This window comes from Cygnus atratus, chromosome 4, assembly GCF_013377495.2.
Source record: "Cygnus atratus isolate AKBS03 ecotype Queensland, Australia chromosome 4, CAtr_DNAZoo_HiC_assembly, whole genome shotgun sequence".
In the NCBI taxonomy this organism is placed as follows: domain Eukaryota; kingdom Metazoa; phylum Chordata; class Aves; order Anseriformes; family Anatidae; genus Cygnus; species Cygnus atratus.
In genome coordinates this window covers 5579718-5603169 of record NC_066365.1, presented here as the reverse complement: position 1 = coordinate 5603169, position 23452 = coordinate 5579718, and the positions used below count along the sequence as shown (strand labels likewise).

At 38.7% G+C, this 23452-nt stretch overlaps 1 protein-coding gene across 3 annotated transcripts in view; it reads left to right on the top strand.

Annotated features, from left to right (window-relative positions):
- The window catches only part of NPNT (nephronectin), a 50802-nt gene that overhangs the window by 5341 nt on the left and 22009 nt on the right, over nt 1–23452 (top strand). The window contains exons 3-6 of one of the 3 annotated variants that reach the window (XM_035537918.2): nt 3948–3998; nt 11337–11429; nt 18754–18873; nt 19641–19760. In XM_035537918.2, the coding sequence (XP_035393811.1) occupies nt 3948–3998; nt 11337–11429; nt 18754–18873; nt 19641–19760 (384 nt within the window). The remainder of the gene's footprint in view (nt 1–3947; nt 3999–11336; nt 11430–18753; nt 18874–19640; nt 19761–23452) is intronic. The other 2 variants (XM_035537924.2, XM_035537933.2) reach the window with 2 other exon arrangements.

Below are 23452 nucleotides of genomic sequence, written 5' to 3'. Positions count from 1 at the left end.
ACTTACGTCATCAGTGCTTTAAAGTCAGGTGTTAAATTTCCCCATTGAAATTAGTCCAAAAATCTCATATTGTTGCCCAGCTGGTGGGATTTACTTGTACCTTCATAAATAGTAGTGGAGGTAGTAGCCGTAAGTGGGAGTAATCACACAAAAGCCTACTTTTATGAAAAATAATATGTCAATAAAATGCCTGATATAAAATAACCCAGAACCCATTTAAAGTATACAGATGGGTAGGGGAAAACCAAACTAGGACATGTATCATTGTATGTATCTTGTACAAATGCACTTTTCCCCCACAGCAGCAGAAAAAAAATGCCTTGGGAAGTTAATTCAACTTTTTTTTTTTTTAATGTGTTAGTCAGCAGTAATTTTCATGGTTTGAAACACCCGGGTGAAGAGAATTTCCAGCAGTGGTAGGGCTGAAGCTCAAGTTCTTTGAGACAGATGAGAAATGTCAACTTCAGAATAAAAACCAGTCCTTGGTAATTTCAGTATTCTAGCCGCTGTAGTCTAGGAGGTCTGCTGAAGCCCATCATCTCGTCCCCCTGATCAATGTCTGTGACAGTTTTCTGTAAGGATGGCTCTCTCCCTGAGTGTTTCTCAAGAGCAGGATAATCCGGGCCTTTGTTGTCCAAGCGTCTGCCAGGTCAGAGGTGAGCCAAACGGCAGAAAAATTCTTGGACTACTGCTCGACTGACCCTGACTGCCAGTCCACTGTAGAGAAATGAGCTGTGAATGCACACACATACACCACACACACACACACACTTATGTACTGGACTCTGGAACCTGGTTAGCATATCAGGAAACTAAAATACGGGATAATAGACATTGATTTCATGCAGAGGTGTATGTGAGAAGGAATGTGATACTTTTTGTTCTTCAGTATAAGTTCTTCCCTTTAGTTTCCAAGAAGCTATGCTAGGGGCTGTTGGAAACAGTTCTTCATGGATGTTTTTGCCACTGATCTGTCTGGGTTCCTTGAAAGTCCTTCCTAGAACTAGTGGCCTACCTGCCTTGCTTTTAGCTGGCTTACAAGAAGTGCTGTAGCTCTTTCAGAAGCTATAAAAAATAAATATATTTCCACGTGTGTATGCCTTTCATGGACAAAATACACCTGCTTTGTACTTGGCTGCATGTCTGTTTGTAAGTCATTTGTGTGCTAGTTATATGTAGTCAAGCTGAACTAAAGATGTAAGCTGCCTTTTGCTTCACAATTTCACCTGCAGTTTAACAGCCAAGAACTAAACTCATTTTATTAAATAAGACCTGGCAGAAAGAAATACTACTTTAACATAGCTTTAAAAAGTTGAGTAAGATTTTTAAGAAAAACAATGGAAAACTACTCGAATTCTTGTTCTAGGTTACGGTTTGGACAACTCCTTTGCTGGAGGCAATGGTGAATGTGGTTTCTTTTCCTGCATTCACACATGTACAAAATAGAAGCTTGTTTCTACAGCTTCTATAAACTGATGCTGACTTACTGTCAGATCCTCTGTTGGCATGAGTCTGCATGACTGTTGAGGTCAACAGGGGTACTCTGAGAGTTTGTCCAGTGGACAGAAAGTTTGACCAGCAATATATGTTTAACAGGAATAAAATCCCACTGAACATGGATTTAACAAATAGTGCAGTTATTTGATTACATTTCATTGTTGAATTCTCCTTAAACATTAACAAAGTCAATAAAGCCTATCCTGAAAAGGGATCAAGAAGATGAGTGTGCTCTTTTAGAGAGTCCATCTGTTGTAACTCAGTCTGGTTATCTGCCTATACTGAGGTTTGAGTCTTCTCCCCCTAGAACAGAGCCAGAATAGGTCAGCAAAGCAGTTTCTCACCGCCTTACAATAAAACCACAATGAATTTTAAAAGCCCAGGGACAGAGCAGTCAAGAAGCTATACAGTCCAATAGCCCATTAGTAAAAATAGAAGTCAAGCCATCAGTTTACACCTTGTCTGAGCATTGTGCTGTTAAGAAATGTCAATTGGAAGATGTCAGATTAGCGTTTAGATTTAGTCCAGCCTAGTGAAATGCATGTTGCTGCAGGAAGTTCTTGGGTGACCTGCGAGAAAGAGGGGGGAGCTTGTACAAGCTGAAATAGCCAATGCAGGCATAACCAGATGCTTTGCTGGAAATTGTGCATGCTGCTGCCTTCTTGCAACTGTTGTGGAGAAATCTGTGCTGTATTTGCTTCTGCTTCTGTCTTAAAGAGCTTAAAGACTGTCTATCCATGCTGTGCCATCTATTTACAGAGATGCAAGGCAGTGGGGAGGGGCAGGGGGAAGAGGTGGTTGTGCTCTCATTGATGCCTAGAAGGAGATTTTGTATAACCAACAGTAGTGTTGGTGGGAGTTTACTCATATAAATCATCTCATACATCAATGGGAGAAGAGGCCATGAGTTGCTTAGGACTTGTGTTTCTTGTACGTAACGATGCTTTAAGTGGAAATGGCAATTCTGTATGGTCCAAGCTGCACAAATCTTTAGCAAAATAAAACCATGATTTTGTCAATAATGAACCTTGACAGTAATGGCTTCCAGGGGTTTGGCCCACTGGCTTAAGCCTCCTTAAATCCAGCAAGAATTTTGTTACTAAATTTGTGGTTGTGAGAACATAGTCTACATTAACACATCGTGTTGGCAATGTTTAATGAATATTGCTATGCACAGATCTTACAGTATGACCAGTAACTTTGTGCATCTTTAGGTATTTTTCAAAGAAAAGACATTTATACAGAATTGCACTACCACTTTAATACTGTCATGCAAGAAAATAAAATGAGGTTTTGCTATTTTTATTCAGTTTTTGTGTTCACTTTAGAAGCTTTATGGTCTTAAACAGGTATGACTTTGCTATGTTAAAGATACAGTATCATTTTCCACTCCCCCATTGCATCCCTCCTGCATAGAATTGTAGTTTTACAGTCCAGTTTGTCCCAGGGAAATATCACCAGTAGTATGATTTGATCGTATTTGTATGTGGAGCTTCTCTCAAAGCCCATCAGTAACCTGGGGAACCTCCCTCCACTATAATAAACACTAAGGGACTTTCTGTTGAAAACTGTTTTAAATTGATAAAAGGTACAGTCACAGCAAACCTTTAAGTGTTGGACACACATTACATAAAATACAAAGAGCTACTGTTGCTTAAGTCCCCGTCTTTTATAATAAGGTTATGTAGCCTAACAAGCTGTGCTGCTACCTTTCATTTCATTGGCAAGTAAGTTGATTGAATATGAGCCCAAAACATAAATCTCTGTTTCCATCTTATTTAACTTTTGTAGTGTATTTAGTTTCATATGGTAGTAAGAGCTGGAAAGGTCTTCAAGTATTAGTTTTAATTTAGCTGACATTGAAAATTTAAACATTATAAAAATGACCAGTAAATTTATATGACAGCGTATTTATTGGTTGCAGATGCTCAGATACTTTAAAATGGGTGTAATTTTAATTATTCTCAAATTAGCATCCAGATGCAACCCTTTACGTTTGTTTTGTGGAGATGCAGCATTGAAAATGTACACGTATTTAAATGAAAGGATACTGTCTCTTTAAGAAAAAACATTTATGCTCTGTTGATGGAAACATGGAACGTAAATTGTGAAACATGAGAATTTTTACAACTATGTACCCTATGAAACATGACAAAATGTAGCTCCTTAGTTGACTGAATAAGAATAGCATCACGTCATTATATTGAATTACTCTCATATATCAGAATGTGTTTGCTAAATCTCATAATGAAAGACTGATGTAAGGTATTTCCATTTTTAAATGTGTACCAGAATTTTTTTTATTTCAGAAAAGCTCTGAATGTTGAATGTGTGTAAGTCTCCAGGAATGTAACAAGTTGATAAAAGCCCCAGCCAAGTCCATCCTCCTTACAGGAAAAAATAAAAAAAAAAAAGCTGGAATTTCTTTTTTTTGGATATTTGTTTTGCAGCTTTCTACGTCTTAAGGCAGAGAATAGCCAGCCTAAGGTGCCAACCCAAAGGTTAGCTGAACATATTTCTTGAAATAATTTTGGCAAGATTATGACTTGGAGTTATGGCCTCTAAGTCATAAGTTTATGAAAACTATAATACATGACAAGAAGATGTAGATTTTCTTTTTTTTCCCTCTTTCTTTCTTTCTCTCTCTTTTAAAGCACTGATTTGGGGAAGATGAGGGTGGAAGGAAACGAAAAGGGTGGTTTATTTTGTTTTTATTTATCACAGTCACCTATCTAATGAGAATCTTATTTTCTAACCTATTGCATGCTTCCCTTTTTCTCTTTCTCTTTTCCTTTTTCTTTATTTTATTCTCAAACTCCAAGCAATGTTTTTTGTCTCCTGAAAGTTGTTTATACTCCCAGCATCACCTTTACAAGCTGCCAGATTTCCGAGGCCTGATTTTGCTTTCCCAGCTTTGAATTGTGCAGTGGGAAGTTAGTTTGGGATGGCTGAAGCACTTACTGCCTCCCTCTTGTCTGCCTTGCACCTCCACTACAGGCTGGCACTCCCACAACAGGGAAATGTCACAGTCCCTGGTCTACAGCAGTGTACGGCCTGGCACATTAGAGCAAAATGAAATCAGTTTAGATTAATCCTCAGGGATGTAGCTTTTGCTGCTTAAGAATTGATATGTCTTGTTTACTTATCCCTGTGGTGGGAGCACCGGTCTTCAGAAGGGGAGCAAAGCAGTCGGCTGTTCATCTGGGCATAAAAGTCAACTGTGTTACCGTGATACAGAGGTTACTCCACTGAAGCCACTGGGTGTTATATTGCTATAACCAAAATAGCACTAGGGCACCATTTCTATTCTGCCACTGCACATAGTGACACCCGTAGTAGCCTGTTTCTACCAGCTAGAGTTCAGTACACACACAGAAAGATTCAGGTAACAAACATGCTTTTGAGATGATAAAGTGCAGTTCTTTAAGGAGGTGTCATGAGCCAGTGGAAATGCAAACATGAAAAGCATGACAAAACATGAAATATTTCTTGCTTTTCTAACTTGCATTGTGTTAGATTTTTCACTGACGTTTATAAAGTGTTTAAGTGCATAAGCATTAGATTAACTCTCACTGACTTCATTAAATCCCTTTGATTTCAGCGTTACCCAAGTTTAAATTGTGTGTACTTTTAAGCGCTGTTCTTAATAGCAAGGCACTCGTGAACCTGGGTCTGGATTTGCATATGCAGTTGAGAAACACATTTGGCAGCAAGCAAAGAATTCACTGCGTGAATAGCCAGCCCCCTCTGGTTGCAGTTTGTCATGTTAATGTGCCATTACCACAATCATATGTGCAAATTGAGTAACTGATTTATGCAGGCAAAGGTAGTAGTTCTGCATGTAAAATTAGGAGCCGCTTACTTAACAGCACTATGTGCTTCAGGTAGAAGCTCCTGCGTGCTATTTAATGCGTTGCCATGAATGCTACAAATAAATGCAAATCACTTTTTGAAAAATACTCAGGCATTATTTACTGCCAATTTATCTGACGATATCGTCAGTCTCTGGTTACTGAAGTTGGTCAAGGACGTTTTTTGTCTTTCAAAAACTAGATTAAGGAATGTTTTGCATATGAAACTATCTGAAAGTTAAACCCCAGTTACCCTAATCAAGCTTATGAAACTGTGCAGAGATGCATGTTGTGACTGCTAGCACACTTATCTGGGAAGCAGTTTTTTCAGAAGTAATTCTGTAATGTGAGTTATGGTAATCACACATCTGTAGCCCCTACTGATACCTGTGTGGTACGTTAAGCTTTATGCATTCTTCTACATTTGCGTGTGGTAGAGAAAAAAAAGAAACATGTAACTTTGAAAGAGCTCCAGTGATTTATTGTGCGAGTTAGCTCATACCTTGGAGGAATCTCTGGATCAAAACAATTGTGAATGACGTAGGTTTATTTTACTGTGTGTTTATGACACTGCTACCTATACCTGTGGGAGAAGCAGGTTGAGTTACAAAGACTAAATAGAAGTAGGCAGACACAAGCTGAAGTTGGCTTTGAGGCAGAGAATTATAGAACTTCAGGTCTGCTAACGCCACAGGAAAAAGGAAGACAGTTTCACGTGAAGGAGGAAACACAGAAGAAAGTTTGTTTCACCAACGTGCAAGTCTAGTTTTTAAGTTGGCACTGTGGGAACATAAGTAGTGATCTTAAGACTGGAAGCCTGTTCTGCATTCGTCTGCGTAAGAGAATCCAGTAGAGTCTTGTGAAGGTCAATAGTGTGTAATAATCTCTGGGCTGATACTTTAATTGCTCTCTGTGTTTGGGCAAACTGAATTTTAAGGAACTGGGATTTAGGGTCAGAATAAATCAGGGTCTATATGTTACTTGGGAAGAGAGGACAGAAGCAAGATAGGTGATCAATACAGTTTCAGATGCAGGTATTCTTAAGCAGTCTTAGACTTCAGAGCTGAAAATAGGTTCCAGGACAGATTGAACATCTGGCATTTTGAGGCAGATTTGAGTGGAGGGATGCAGAAAGACCAACTAAAGACTCTGAGGGCAACTTCTGTCAATGAAACCCTCTTGTGGGCATCACTCAAGAAAGAAGGCATGTGAAATCAGAAATAACTATTATGGAACAAATTTAGAGGCAAAGCAGAGAAAAAAAATAGTATTTGGGAATGTCTCAGAGAATTATACTTAAGGCTATTTTTGATGGAAGACATAGCTAGAAGTGTTGGAAAACCAGATGGAGTTATATTGGTAAAGATAACTCCACTAAGGAAGCTCAGGAATTTCTACTGTTGACCACAACTGAAGAGGAGTTAGGTAGGAACCAGGCAGTACAACTGTCTGGTTAGGACTCCACCAAGCAGTGCTTGGTAATGGAGTAGTAAATCGTTAACATCACAGTTGTAGATGGGAGGGAATAGAGGTGACAGCAGACACCACTGCCCTGAAAAGGTGGCTGGTTTAGTGCAGAGCTGACAAAACCTTAGGGAAACTTCCAGAGAGTGTCTGAGGGAACTGTCTGCAGGGAGGATATACAGATGGAACAAACAAACAAACAAAAAAACCACCACCCAACAAGCACACAACAACAAAAAAAACCCAAACCCTGAACATTGCTGTTCAATAGCGAATTAATTGAATGTATTTTTCGCTTTGTGTACTTGCACAGCAATTAAAAAATAATAATTCAGAGTGATTTAGTCATGCTTAGACACCACCAGCTGTTAGTAGTGGCTGGGAAGATGGGTGGCTTCTAGCTTTTACACAAGCGTAACACATGCTGACAGCATGTGCATTTCACCAGAAATTCTTTTTCTCCCACACTTGAAAAAAACTCTGACCCTAAACCCAAACCGTTCACTCATGTTTCAATTCTCTCCGTTATTTTTACAGGAAATTTAATTTGTCCTGAAATTTACGTGAAACTTAAAATGCGCAGTATTTATCTTATTTTGGAGGAAAAAAGTAGTTCTTGCCAACCATCAAAATAGGTACTTGGTTAGATTTATGGCCAAATAAAAGTCTTCAGGATACATACATCCTTGACTCCCATTGAAGTCAGTGGGAACTGAGGCAGAGCAAATCTTCATATCTGACTCAAAAAATGATTTAAAGTGTTCAGACTGAAATGAACGATCATGAGAGCAGTGTTCATTTTTTGATATCTCCTGAATGAACCAGGCAACAAAGTGAAATGCAAAGTGTAGTTGTAGTTTATTTTCTGGCCTAGATAAATAAGCAACAGTTGACTATGAAGATAGCTGTGCTTAGGATTTCTTTCCATCTCAATCCACGTTACTATCCTATAGGAGTGCCCCTTTAAATGCTTTCAGAGAGGACTTCTTGGAGAAATGTTCCAACTTTGTTGAATCAGCATCAGTAATAAATTAGCAATCTTGTTTTCAGTGGCAAGCTTGTCTATATAACAAGCATACTGATGTCCTCTTAGCTTTTGTTTAAAACGTTTGCTATTATAAAGACTAGTTTGCTTCTCTTTGGTAACTTCTCCAGACCCTTGTCTTTTGGACATTATTGTTGTAAGCCTGTAAGAGTGTAACTTTGTCAGCCTGGTGTAGCTCTTCAGTGTCGACATTTCCTCCTTGGCCAGTAAGGAAATTAGGTCAAGTAGCAGTCTGAAGTCCATGGACATGGCTTATTTCAGTCTTTTTAAAACAGTCATTATAAGTTTGAGTTGATCTGAGGGAAATAATGTTCCGTTTGTTTTATTTTGGTTGATTGTGTGGGTCTCTGCATCTTTTACATGTCAAGATGCAGAGAATATTAGTTTGGGAGATGCTATTTTTCACTCTTTATGAGTCTAATTGTATTAAAAAATTGATGCACTCAGTCTATTGATGTGTGAGCAGAGTACCTGGAATTATGCAAGAAAATAAATAGATTGGAAAAATAAAAACAAACAAACAAAAAACAAGTTACATCAACATATGTCATGTATATCTAGAGATGTATCTGAGAACTGAAATAATTGCCTGTTGTTAAATGAAATGCTGAAAGTCAGGCTCAGGTCTGGTTTTATACCTGGATTTCATTATTGACTTTGTGCAAATGGAACCCTAGTATGGGGCTAAGTTGACTGAGGTGTATCGAACTAATGATTTCTTGAGGATGCCACAGATCCCATTGTTTGATTTAGTAACATAGCCTGTGTCTTCTAGCTGTAGATAGTTGTTCTGTATCATTTGCTTTAGACATTTAATTAATGCTAATAGCTAATTATTCATAATTATAATTATTTACTAATGCTGCTACATAATTTTTGGTCTAGTACAAAGATACCAGACCTTCTGAGTTAGATGAAAAATTTCCATTTCTAAATTGTATAAGGCTTTTTGTCTTTAAGTGTAAGATCTTTTTTCTCAGTCTGAGCTGCTACTAATGTATGCTTTATACATTTAAGGGGGGACTAAGACTTTTTAATGTCAGCTAAACTAAAGTTGCCACAGGTTCATTTAGGGAACTGTAACACTTCATACCAAACTGACCTCATGGTGCTCTGTGTTTTTAAAAGGCTAATTACCACCTACCTGTGTCCCACTTCACAATATGGATTTGTTTTAAAGGATGGTTGAAATCTCATGGAAAACATATTGGTAGCCATTTTTGTTTCTACGCTAGTTTAATCACATCTTTTCGTTTTTTCCCTGGTGACTTCAAAGGCATGGACTTGGTCTTCATAGTCTTCATTTTGCCATTATTACCTCTAGTTAGACCAGGGCCAATGATGTCAGGAAGATGAGAGTCACTGGGTCTAAATGAGTTCTTACTGCACTGCACATATTTTTTTTTTCCTGTTTGTGACTAATCAGTAATTGTTTCCAACTACAGTGCTCTAGAAGTTTTTCATGATATATCAGTTGTTCTTCAGTTGTCTGCCCATCACCCGAGGGCACACTTTTTGAAACAGAACATTTAGCAGTCTACTAAACTACTACAGCCACTTTCTCTAATTGGGTGATGTTTCCATTTCTTTGTTTCTGACCAGTGTTTATAGGAAAAAAGCTTTTGCATTAACTAAAAACATCCCACTCTGTTGTCTTTTAAGATGTTCCTAAAGACAGATTTACAGAAGAAACTGCAGCAATGTTAGGAAGATCCACAAAGAGCAGTGCTAAAGATTGAAAACAAAGCCTTGTGTTCTCGGGGATATGACTGTTCATATATGTATAATATTTAAACAAAAAAAAATGCCCTGATAATAGTAGAGGACAAATGCAGTCCTGAAACTGGAGCAAGCTCATTCTATGCTAACAGTTGCTTCTGTGGATGCAGTTGTGGGAACTGCTGATTCTGGATGCTTTGCATCTTATGGAAAAGGTTTTAGAACATCAGAGATGTATTTGCATAGTTTTTTCATAACTATAACTAATCTTTTGTTTCTGTTTTAATTTTGTTTAATTCAACCCTGCTGAACAGCCTGGCTATAATGCAAGCTGCATTTGTGAATGCATTCTGACAGATTTCTATTAAATTAGATCCTTAATACATTCAATTTTATGATATAGGCTGTTGTCAGATTAATGAATATTACAGCTGGGTTTAGTTAGTTACTTTGCAAATTCCAAATGATACTGTTAGCTTAGAAAATGAATGTAAAGCCAGGGTAAATAATAACTCCTAATTACAGAGTATTTGAGTTATGCCACCCTCTGATTTCTTTCTAATTTGTGTCTGTCTTGCTTAAGCAGTAAGCTCACTAGAATTGTACATCTGCATTCTGTCACAGAATGATAAACATAATTTTAGAGCTTATTAAATATTTCAGTTTTCCACTAGGTTGAAACAATAAGTTTTTAGTAAAAAAGTCTTGGAAATGTTGTCTAAAATTTTCAGCTATGAAATGGTTTCCAGAGTTATGCAGGATTCCTAGCACTCTGTAAATATTCCTGTTAGCATCTAAGAAATAATCCCAGCTCAGTAGAAATAAATTTGTGGATGAATTCTTATGTTTCTTCAAAAGCAGTGCTTATGTTATTTTAAAAGTTTAAGCATTTTATTTGTGTTATGTTGAGGCAGGTACCAAAGATGGTTTCATAACTATTGCTTCGTGGAGTTCTGTATTTGTGCTCCATCTGGGGAATTAGAAATTGCCTGGCAAACTTGACTTTGGAAGCAAATAGAACATAAATTCACATTCTGTGAGTGTATCTGTACAGCAGGATTGGTAATAAATGCATGAAATGTTCTGAGTGGAAGTGACTTGGATGCATGCAGTGATAAAGCAGCATATTATAGTGTTGCTTTTGCTTTTACCCAGTCCATTTTTTTCTCCAAAAAAAGAAAAATAAAAGTAATTGCCATGCCAGAATCCAAACACCTGAGAGGGACAGATTCAGGCAAAACATTTGTTAGTAAGTGGACAAAGGATGTTGCTTAGAAGTCTCAGAAGAAACCTGTGAATACTAGGACCTGTACTGCTGCTACTGGTGACTGAACTATGGCTCAGTTTGCATGTCAGCTATGACATTGATGCACATATTCCTGTATAGCCAGGGCATATTCGAGCTTTACCAAATGTAGTGACGTGAATCACAGCACACAAACACACAGCACAAGTGAAGGCACGCTGTCTGCTAGCTGATGAGGTACTAAAAGAGTTTAATATCCCGGAAAGAGCACAACCTCCTGCTGTACAAAAATAGAATACTAATGAGGATCTCGTTCTTCCCATGTGTATTGGGGTGGCAATTATTTTTGAATGTGCATCTGTTGTTTGAACAGTGGTATTTGAGACACATAATGATGCTTAAGGGAGGAACATAAATGGTACAATTTTTGTTAGGTCGTTGCCATTTGTTTTAAAGTAATGCACTGTCAGTTGGGACTGGAATGGAAGAGTAATGAGTGTTCTTCTGTTTGCAGCTATATGCCAGCCAGGGTGCAAACATGGTGAATGCGTTGGGCCAAACAAGTGCAAGTGCCACCCGGGATACACTGGAAAAACCTGCAATCAAGGTAAGAAAGTGAAGTCCAAGAAAGAGAATTTCTTTGTGAAATCACAGAGGTATTGTTGACTCCCACCCCCATGAATGCTGTGTATGTTGCCTGCAGGCAGAGGGTAACAAACTCATACACCAGCCTTGTTACTGCTGTCGTTTTCTGATACGGGGCTTATGTTTGTGGAGAAAATGGCATCTGCAGTGGGATGATCCAAGGAAAACAATTGCTTTTGTTCAGGTGAAATTAATGTCATTAACATCAAGTATGTATCTACCTGCTGCCCTGAATCTGAATCAGGTAATTTGGTAATCTTGTGCTCAGAACTGTTATTTCATGAGGTCACAATGCTCAGGATAGTGAAATAATATTTCTTTAATTAAAAACAATTTCCGGGATTCATTCTCATTTTTGTGTTTCTAATCCTGAACTAGGTAGCTAGCAATAAACTGCATTGTGTAAATAAAAGTTGGAAAGATGAAATGTTATCTTATTGAGTTATCACCTTAGTTTCATTGTTTGTTTTTTTTGCCAAAAATTGATTGTTAAAACACGTAGCAGTATAAGGATCATATAGCATAAAGCAAAATTGTAATACAGAATTAGATTTTGATGCCTAAGACTTGTTCACATACACAGTTATCTCATTAAGACACTTTTCTTTTTCGTTTGTCCCAGCCTACAGAAAATGTTCATATGTTTTCTGACAGTGCTTAGGAAGTATGGTAGAAAAATCTTACCTGAAGAACTAAAATGTTTTGTTTGTTTAAAAATGTACCTTGGTGTTGCTAACCTTCTTTTGGTGTGTTGATTTTATATTGAATTGTTTTCTTTAAAAATAGATATATGTTTGTTTTCAGATTTACTAATCCTTCAAAAAACTATTATTTGAAGATTCATTTATTTTGTCATCCATCAAGTTATTTTATCTCCTTTTCCCTTTACTCTGGACTGATTGTAAAGGATAGGATTATATGATTTTATTCTATGCCCGTTTTGGTCAGTCTGGAACTTTTTCAGAAAACAGTGCTGTTGTTACATGTATGTGTAACCATTTTTATATGTATTGATTGCTTTAACAATATCAGAAGAATGCTGTGCAAGTTGGTGGACTATGTAGGCTTGAACTATTCACTTTCCATTAAATGCCAAAGACAGAAAAATGTGATAAATGATTAAAGTAAATCTTTTAGCCAGTATTGATCAAATATTCTTGCATGCTATTGGTGACAAAGTTGCCATGACATACGTCCACGAGATATCTGAGATGTCTGCTGATGGTGTTGTCCCAAAGGTACATCAGTTCAGGTGACTACAGCCTACATCTGTTCTACATTATATGGCTGTTCCTGGGGCCAGGGTATGCATTCTTGCCACGTGCTAATTCCACATTAAGATGAGACCTGAATGTGAACAGTTGATGCAGAGTCTGCTTTTGCTGGGAGGAAATCTGAATGTGTGCCTGGGAGGGGGGCTGAGCATGGCACAGCCACCCCCCAGTCTGGACGGCTGGGTGGATTAGAAGTGTGGGCATCTCCTGAAGCCCACTTACATACAGGGTAAGCATGACCTGTGTTATTATACCTTCATATAGCAGCTCTCCTGTTCAGTCTAGGGGATATCCTTCTCATTTCTGTTCTAGAATAATAATTAGTAATAACAGAAAGTAATGGTGTTGGCAGAAGAACTGTTGGAGTTCTGCAGAGATGGAAGTCTTTCTAGGATATGCAAATGGCATTGGGCTTTAAAGTATGCTCAGATTCTTGGTGAAAGACATTCTTTGAGTATGAGTGCTGATGAACAGGCATGGGCCTCAAAGATAAAGCCGTATTCCATGCATCAACCCAAAAGAACTACGCAGCCTCACAGCAGGACTGTTGAACTTGGACTGTGTGATGGTGCCTGAAGGCTTGTCCCTTTCTAGTGGCAATCTAGACCTCGCTTTAGGTCACTCAGGAACTAGGATCATCTTTCTTACTACATTGCTATTGTCAGCAATTTATTGCAGTGACTTTGTACAATAGATAACCACGCTCTCACCACAGTGCTTTCAAATCTAAGTGACTTCAGTGTTTCCCTTCTAGCTTTTTAATCCCAGATTAACAGCTCTAACCAATTAAGAAAAAAACTGAGCATTCTGAAAGAAAATACCCTCTGCCAGCTCTCTAGTTTATAGTAGTAACAGGGGGACTAGTACTTCTTACAAAATGTGTTCACCAGAAAAGTAATACCAATTCTTCAATAAGATCTGTATTCACAGACAAATATGAACAGTTGAAAACTTGCAATTTTTACTAGTGTTTGGAAGCATGTGTAGGTTACTTCCTGTGGTAGGAAAAGGTTGTCTTTAAATAAAGACTATAAAGCATCTTTTCTGCAACTTACTCTCTTCTTATTCTGTTTGTTCCAGGAACACAGTGCAAAAGTTTACTTCTTTGTATTTTTTATAAAGCAATTCTTGTCATTGCCTTCCCCCCCCCCCTTCCTTTTTTTTTTTTTCCCCTTATTGATAAAGTAATGCATATGACAAAGATTTGGTCACTTCATTTTTATTATGCCTTCCTCCCACCCTGTGAAGATGAGCAACCATATACAAGTGGTTCAGAGCAGTGAAGCGTGTCTATTCCACCCCCTGGATCAGCATGCAAGAAATACACCTTCAAGGGGTGAGACGGTCCCGTATCTCAGGCGGCGTGCTCCTTTTCCCTGCACGGCTTGAAACAATAACAGAATTTCTTGCGAAGGGGTTGAAGGCTGACAGACTGATGGCTGTGATGCGAAAGCTGAACCTGCCGTGTCATTAGCATGCAGAGCAAATAACTGATTGTATTTCCTTGATACTGCATGCCTGTAGTCTGAAAAGGCTTGACTCTCCACTCTACTCACTGTTGTATCCTGCTTTTGTTTCTTTCCCCTGCTCTTCTTTCAGGACCTGCACTTTTAAATTTATTTCTAAGTTCCTTCATAAACTGAGAACAAAGGAAAATGTTTATCAGGTCAGATAAAGACAAAACTGTGATTTATATAAGGCTAGAAGTTGAAGAAAATGGGAATCATTAACTTCTGCATTTGGCAGCTGTCGATTAATCAGACTAAGAGATGAGAGGAAAACTCTTCAGAGTGACACAAATCTGTCATAAAGACATTTAATGTGGTAGTGTGTTGATACTTGCTGGGAATGAAAGCTGACCTACTTTTTTGTAGTATGGGTGACAGATTATTTTTTGACTTTGTTTCTGGCCAGTGGCTTTCTTCTGTCTCAGCCTGAGTGAACCTGGTATTGAATACTTGACTTCTGTGTTTACTGATTCAAGCTAGCTAACAGGGAGAAAAATGCAGAGAGAAGGTTCAAGCATTGGAGTCTACTGCGGAAACTAAAGATAATAGCAGAGCGTGCTGTGTCTTCCTAGGAAGATATGCTTATGCACTCCAGTGTTGGGTGTGCATCAAAGCTGGTCGTTATCCAAGATCATGTGCGACGCAGTTGTCAGAGAAGTCCCATCTGGATTTTCCAGCACAGATATGTTGTCATTTCCTTGCATTCACATTTTTTTCTTTTCTTTAAAAATGAAATACTTGTGCTCAGCTACCTGTGCTTCTGTTATGGACCTGCTTTCCATAGTGCCAACAGGGTGGTGTATTCCTGCAAAGGAATTAAAGGAACTTGTTAAACGCTTTAATAGTGTTGGTCTTTATGTTTTAAATTCCAGTGTGAAAATTGATCTATACATTTGAGTTTATACATTTTAGTTTCCAAATTGTTTTTCTTCAGAGGAAACTTCTAATGTTTTCTCTTTTCCTCTTTTGATGCATAGCCATTTATACTGAGATATCTTTATATATACGTTGTTTGAAGTATGCAATCGATATCTTTGGGTAAGTAACCTGACCTTTTTAAAACCAGCATATGTTCAAGAGGTATGTTGCTATAGCTGGCTTTTTGACTGCTAACATTAGGCTGAACCTGTTCTTGAAAAAAGAAGACCTTCCTTAAGGAACAAGAAACACATCTGAAGCAGATAGAGTATATTAATAGCAGGAATGTTTCAGTGCTCCCCCATCCACATGCAGTATATCCGGACTGTTCTGCGGGAAGCACGCTGTCACGGATTATGGTAGCACGGGGGTAGATGGAGGGAGCTGTCAGCATGTTCACACGGGTCTTTATAGAGAACCAGGAAGACCTACCAGTAATTATATAATAAGCGTGTCTGCTGGAAACTGAGTGGTGCTCACTGTGTGCTTTCAGAGTATGTGCCTGTCTTTGCTGCTGAAAAGGAGAAAAAGACAAGTTGCACTTCGGGGAAAATAAAATGGGCTGACCGGTGTGCTTTAATACAGCCAGTTTGGAGGCTGGCTTTGCTTTTCAGCAGCCAGAACGCTGCCAGTACGTGTTTTCCTGAACAGCAGCATTTCTTCTGACTCCATAAGTTTAAAAACATCATCCTCTCAATAGCTAATGTCAAAGGCAGAAGTGAAAACCCATGACACGTGAGTTTTAGATTTAGCGTGGAGCTGTGCTAACAGCTTATTTCTGATGCCTTGTGACCTTAGCCTTCTGTGATGGCAACCAAGGTTAAAAAATCTGACTGTTTAAAGGTACAGGCATTTTATTCACAGCCATGTATTTTAAGTTCTGAATCAAAGGAGTAAAAAGCTGATGAGACAGCATTTATTTACAGGCAGAAACAGAATGAAGTGAACAAATAATTTAGTCAAAATTTCACAAACAAAATGCATGCGATGTGATATCCTAATACAATTCTCAGAGTATGTTACTAATAGTCATCTATTTGTCAACGCCTGAGCTTTCATTTCTGTACTAAGAATATTTTGTACCAAATTATATAGTATTCAGAGTACTGTGGGACTCCAGTTATTTAAGGGTTATAATGTAATCTATACTTTATGGAAGATGACAGATTTTAAACTGAGAACAGCCATTAATACTTATGTCTTGCAACTCTGAATCTGTGGTAATAGCTCTGTAAGTGAGAGACAGTTCTTAAAGGTAGCATCTTTGGGAGTTTCTCAACTTAGAGCTGAAGTGCAGTGGGATGTAAGCACTTGCAGATAGTACAGGTACTATTAAAATCCTGCCCTGCAGCTTCATTTCAGCATTACTTTCCTCATCCTGTCCCAACTTCTAGTAAAGTATTTCATACTTATCTCTGTTATGTATTTATTTTGTGAAGTAATGGGTTTTGTACAAAGCAGGAAAAGTATATGTATTTTAGACTTAAGAAATTCTCTTTTTCTTAATTCAAAATTATTCTTGAGCTTGAACCTCAATCAATGGTGTAGGCTCAGTGCAGATACTTCCATGAATTGTAAGTCAAACTCTAGCAATATTATTCCATTTAATAATAACTTTTTAACAGAAGTTTTGGATATGTAGGAAATATGTTAGTGCAATTGTAATATTTATCAGGAACAGTAATTTTTACAGAATTCAAAAAAAAAAAAAGCCTTTTGTGTTGCCTAGAGAAGTTTGCCTCCCCAAATGCAACCTTTCACCAGTTTATTATTAAGCATTTTATATAATTTTTTTCTATAAAGATTTTCACAATAATAACTTGTCCTCCCCCTTCAGCATCAGCATCATCTGCTCTCCAGTTTGGCCTGTGGACATACTGTACTGTTCTGATACTCAGAACTCTTAGCTGAAGGTCCCGATTTCACAGTAGAAAACGTCCGTCTCTTCTACAGCTGTTTTTCTCTAACACTGCAGGTGCATTTTATGATTCTGGTATCGGTGCCTGCTGGGAGAAGTATGTTCTCCGAGCATCTCCAGAAATGTTTTTAACCTCCTGAAGAGTGAGAGAGTTTGAAGGGGATGCTGTTTCTGCAACGTGGGCTCTGCAGAAAGACTGCAGAGAAGGTCATCACTCCTCATTTCCAGGGCACAGGTCCAGCCCTCATTTTGGCAGCTTTTCCTCTCTGAAGTCCTGCCTACATTCACCTGGTCTTCCTTGCAACTGTAGGAGTGAACATTCCCTTTCGGGCTTCCTAGTAAATCTTTTCCAGAACTCTTGCAGGAAGAAGGGAAAAATTGTATCCCTTACCATTACCCTGTCCCAGCAGAAGGGAGCAGAAGGTATCCTTATCCCTTAACCTGCTGCTCTTCCCAAGGCCTTGGAAAATGAAATCAGTTAGGAGACGGTTTGTGGGGAGAGGCATATATGATGATGCTTGCTCTTCCTTGGCTCCATGAAGATGAAAACAAAGTAACTCTGAAGATGATAGATTTTGATTTTCTAACACTTTTGGAGCTCTCGGTAACAACCGTGATGTAATAGAGTGCTCATTTACAGGTACCAGCAAAATCCCTGAGGATGGTTTTGGGTTACGTTGGTGACACTTCATGAGAATGTGTTTAATAGTGGAGGTGGCTCTTTGAAAAGTTCCTGGAAATACCACTCTCTCTGTTACTGTAACAACACTCCAGGCAGCGTTATGCAATACTGGAGATGAGGGCCAGTAATTCAGTTAAGTACTTGCTGGCTGGATTTGTGAGTACATTTATTATGTTCACCTATATTTTCATCTTTACTTGTCAATATACAAATAACTAAGTTCTTTGGAGAATTATTCCGTTGTACCCAATAAAATTAACATATTCTTGGAAGAGAATTCTGAAGGGTTTCCTGACTCAATCTTGTTAGAAGCCCTGTCAACTGATATGAAAATCATGGGCTGAATATTTGCAAGTTAAGTCATGAATTCTGTATTAAATTGTAAATCTGAAATATTAGCCCTTAGGCATAGTCCTTGACAAATATCACTGGTGTCAGGTAGTTTTTTCAGTATTTCGTAGATGGTAAGGAAAACATTTTCTCCATGAGATTGTTTTAAGTGGCTTCAAATTGGTTTTCCTGCCTTCCTCTGCAACTGATTTTGAAGCATGATAGCAAATCACTGAATCACTATCAGACTTGCTGATAGCGATTGCAGCAGTGAAATTTGCTTTCTCCTCCTCTGGAGTTCTGGCTGGTCTGGGTCATCAGATCAACATGGATAGTGGCAAGGTCTGGGCAGCCTGAGCTTGTACACTTGCTAATGAAACTTCTGTCAGTGCTAATTTAATGCTAGTACTGCGATTTTTTTAATCATTTTTCTGAAAGGGGATCTGTGAAACAGAAAAACATATTCCACTTGGCAGGAGGACTGAACAGCGCTTCGTGCAGTTTGTTCTGAACACTTGCTATCAGCTGGACTGCATCTAAAAAGCTAATTGCCGCATTTTTCCTTCTTTCTCCAGGAATTTGATCTCGTATTTCTTTTCACACATCCTTACTATGTTTTTGTTTCTTGTCCCCTTCCCTTGTACTCTTTGTTGCAGATCTAAACGAGTGTGGACTGAAGCCCCGGCCATGCAAACACCGGTGCATGAATACCTACGGCAGCTACAAGTGCTACTGCCTGAACGGCTACATGCTGATGCCGGACGGAACGTGCTCCAGTACGGCAAGGCTTGTTGCTTTCTTTTTGCAGTCTCCTCAAGATCCCTGCTTGGGCTTCCCTGGGAAACTTTTATGAAATTAAGATGAGTCCTACAGTAAAAGATTAATCTTGCTTGAAATCAGGCAATTGCATAAAATGAGCTGCTTTTTTTTTTTTCCTAATGAAATTAGGCTGAACAAAACAAGAGCAAATAGTTTGATTTTATTAGTTTTATTACAGGTTTTCCCAGAAGCATTCTTCAATGCTGTAAATCACTGATAATTGTCCTTCAGAGACAAGTGCTTGCTGTTTTCATTGCAGCAAGACACCTGCAGTTCTGTTGTATTATGTCCTTATAAATGTAAAATCATTAAAGCTGCAGATGTTGGTTGTCTGACTGGTATAAAATAGTACTGTCATCTCTCTGGAGATGAGGTTCCTACTTCATCACATAAAAGATATTTTGAGTGCCTGGACAAAGGGAAGGGGAGAGATGACCTTTAATTAAAGGTACTTCTATTTTGAAATGTTGATATTGTACACAATGGAATTTTTCTTCGTGAGCGCTACTTTCCATGACACAACTTACTACAATTGTGGTGTTTTGGTTTTTGTCTTTCTTTTTTGCAGTTGCTCTTTTAAGGCATGAATGAATACCTGTCAAATTCTACAGGTGTTTCTCCATTTCTATTATATCTATACTGTGTCTTACTTCTCCAAAGATTTCAGTGGCTTTCAGGTTCCGGTCAGATCCCTTATCTAACATGTTCAATTATTTTTCCCTAGATGCCCTTTCTTGCTCAATGGCAAACTGTCAGTATGGCTGTGATGTGCTGAAAGGAGAAGTGCGCTGCCGCTGTCCTTCTCCAGGACTGCAGCTGGGGCCTGATGGTAGAACCTGCATAGGTAGGTGATCAGATGCACATTTCTTTTTTTTTTTTTCCCAAGAGAGTTTTCAGCCTTACCCTAAATGCATTTCAAGAGTTTATCAGGTGTATTTTGAAAGTATTATCCATGCAGTTTAAAGACATTGCTAATAAGGATTGGGATAACCAAGGTAAAGGTCTCTGCACACTCTCAGTATTAATGGGATTTAGGCTCCTGTCTTTCTTGCCTAACTGTGAAAACTCCATGTTAAACTCAGGAATTCGTACAGTATGGAAGTGAAATATACTGTTCTCACATTCTTGAACATGGAAGAGGTGCTCGTGGTTAATCAGACTGTATTGTGCCACACGTTACTATGGTCTGAAGAACAGCGTGACGTGATTTCATTAGTCATTAACTATACATCCCGAGTAGGCATGATGCTCCAGTGATTTTGCTATTTATATCCTACGCAGTGCTACTGTTCCATAACCTCTAACAACCATGCAGAATTGTACTGAAAGAATGTAAGAGAGTATGGATGCCCTAATCATCCACTTGGGTGTCATGGCTGTCCACAGGGGAGGTGTTTCTCAAAGTGACTTACCCATGCTGACCGAGAACTTGGTGGCAGAGCAAGGGACAGAATCTAGATCTTCTGATGTGAGGAGCAGGCTCAGCTGTAAGAGTGTAATTGGCACATCTATGCATGCAAAAGAATGGTTATAGCAATCAGAAAAAAAAAAAAAGACCATTGTCACATGCTAAAGAGATTGTACTGTGATTAGTCTTGCTGTAGACATGGCAGATAGAGATCTTTGCAAAAGACTTGTACCATGTCGTAGTAAGCTGAGTGATTGTAAGTAGGAATTCAAGCAAATTGTACCAAATGTAGAAATTTGCTAGAAAAATACTTGAGATTCTCCTAGTGGGTGCATTTCTGTGAGAAGTTCAAACAAACTTCATACTTTGAAACAAACAAAATACACTTGTAATCCAGAAGTCTAATACTCTGACCAGCAATATGACACTAGTTGTTTAGTGTAGATTTAAAAAAAAAAAACAACAACAAAAAAACGACTTTTTTTCTATTAAGGTGAAGAACTGTGTACCCACATTTCAATTTGTATGTATCATTCAGATTGATCTTGTATCCTGTTTTTAAAATCTACAGTAATTTCAGAGCAGGCTTACACAATGCAGAGAAGGTAGTCATAGCAAGAGACTACCTATGTCCTTCGTGGGTCATACGTATGATGTGGAGCTCTTTTTTGGTAACAAATGACTGTGACATGCATTCAAGTGTAATTTCTCTGTCAAGTTCGAGTTGCACTAAACCAGTAAATACCACCAAGAATCAAAGTTATTTGGGGCTAGAACTTCATTTTTTCCTCATATGTGTACAACCCCATCACTGCTGGGGAACACATCAGTTCCAAGGAGTGTACAGATACTACCACAGTGTAGAAGCAGTAAGGAAATAACAATGTAGATGACAGTAAGAAAATTGAAGTGTCTATTGGCTGCAGCTTGTGAAATCCTAGTTTGAATGGAATTTGAAAGACAGCTGGGAATTTAATGCTTATTTTTAGCACAGGTGGAAATTCCTCTAGGCATTATTCTATTCTTAGTTTAACCCATGCTGATCATTCTCTCGTTAAAATGTTCCTTCCAGACAGTAAAGAGCAACCGAACAATTTGCCTGTGAAGGTAAATCACTTAAACTAACAACAAATTGAAAAAGAATTCAGCAGAATGTTCAGTGAAGTTAGGAATTAATTGACTAATTAAGGATTCTTGAATCAATAAATCAGCCATCAAACTATGTTGTCAGCTCTTTTGACTGGGTTTTTCATTTTATGAAATTAACAATATATACATTTCAGCTTTAGAAGGTCTGTAGTTATTTGAGGACTGAAAATGATAACTTTCACTGCAAAATAAAGTCTTTCTAGTTGCTTCGCTTGTGAATAGGATCTTGAAAATATACCCTTATAAACTTAAAAATCAAATTCTTTTAAAATCAGCCTCACAGTTTTTTTGGGTTGGTAATATGGCTATTCACAGCGGGATGGAAGCAGGTCTGCTTGTAGTTCTGCTTCTGTATCGAACTCTGACTACGACACTCATGAGGTTCTGTCTGCACTACTTGCCTTTGGAGCAGCTCCCTGATGCTAGGTCTGGGCATGCGCCTCCATTGCAGACCAGGCTGATCAGAATGCAAATCACCCCCTCGTGCCCTGGTTTTCATAGGAAGCATAGGAGCCACAGAGCGTTGCAGCAGGTAAAGGGAAACAGCCTTTGCACCATTTGGCCCAGGTGTGAATTGGCACAGGTCTGTCGGTTTGAAGGAAGCGACAGTCTGTGCTGTTTGAGAGCTGGAGGAGACTAACTGTAAGCACTTAAATGCCATCTTCTAGCTAATGATCAAAAAGTGTTTTTCCCACCAGTAAAGAGCATCCACCCCACTTCTTATATTAAATGTAAGTAGTAAACATTTGCAACGTTTTCCCATTAATTTTGTGTCAGTTTTCAATAGTGTATCGATGAGTGGTTCAGTCCTATGTCTTTAGGTTGTATCATTGCCTAGAAAATTAAACAACACGACTACAGCGCTCTCAGCACGCTTCTTACCTTATGTGAATTTGAAAAAAATGGGTTTGTACAGAAAGAAAGGCAGGACAAGCTCCATTAGGTGTTAAAGAACATGATCCATGCCATCACGAAATATGCTCAGTGACTAATATTTTTCCTACTGAATTGTTTTTTGAAGCTGTGGTTTAAAAATAAATAATAATTAAAAAACATCAGAGTAATCAAGAGTCTGAAATATGCAGCATTGAAATAATATTTGAATAAAGGGTAGAAAACTGTGGCTTGTAAATTAAATGGTGGTAAGGAACATGGTAGCATTTGTAAAGATGTTAATAATGTCCTCAGAGCCTAGAATGTTAATAATATATTTAAACCAAGAGGCAGATCTATAGGAAGGTTCAGGCGTGTGCCCTGTGTTGACTTCATTTTCTTTCCCGTTCAGCCCTTTCCTGAAGCATTGCAGGAGTGCTCCAGTCTGAGAGTAGCGCAGAGCTGTGTCAGAGCAGTCTGGTGGGCCAGGAGGGTGGGAGCTGAAGGGCTTGATTCTTCTGTCCTCACTAATTCCTTACGCAGGGTGGGATGGTGCCAGCAGTTGCTGCTGGGAGAGCCCATCCAGGCAGTAATTCATGGCTCGAGGTTGCTTTTAGCTTATGGGAAACAGCTCAGAGAACCTGAAGCTACATCTCGCCTGTCCCAGGTAGCTGCCCTAATTAACCAGCAGATTTGTTTCTTTTAGTTCCCTGTTTGAACCATTCTTTATTAATCACGAATACTTGAGTGTGTCAGAGCAACCGTATGTCAGCGGTAACGTTTCTTCTGTGCTGTGTAAGAGATTCAGGCTTCTCTCTGCCTTGCTGAGGCCTCTTTCACAAGCAGCAAGGCATCAATCACTCAGATTTTGTTTTGCACTCTTGACATCTGCTGCTGAAGTGCTCCTTTTTGGAAAAAGAATTGCGTGGAGAGCAAAATCTTGCTTTCCCATAGATGAAGAGCCCAATAGAGCTGCAGAGCAGATGCTTGAACTGTGCCCCGCAGATAACCAACGAACGTCAGAAGTGGTGTGCGTCAGAGGCAGCTGTGCATGGCAGGTCCCTACCTCAGTGAAGAATTAAGCTTCAAGTGCTTAGCAGGCTGCA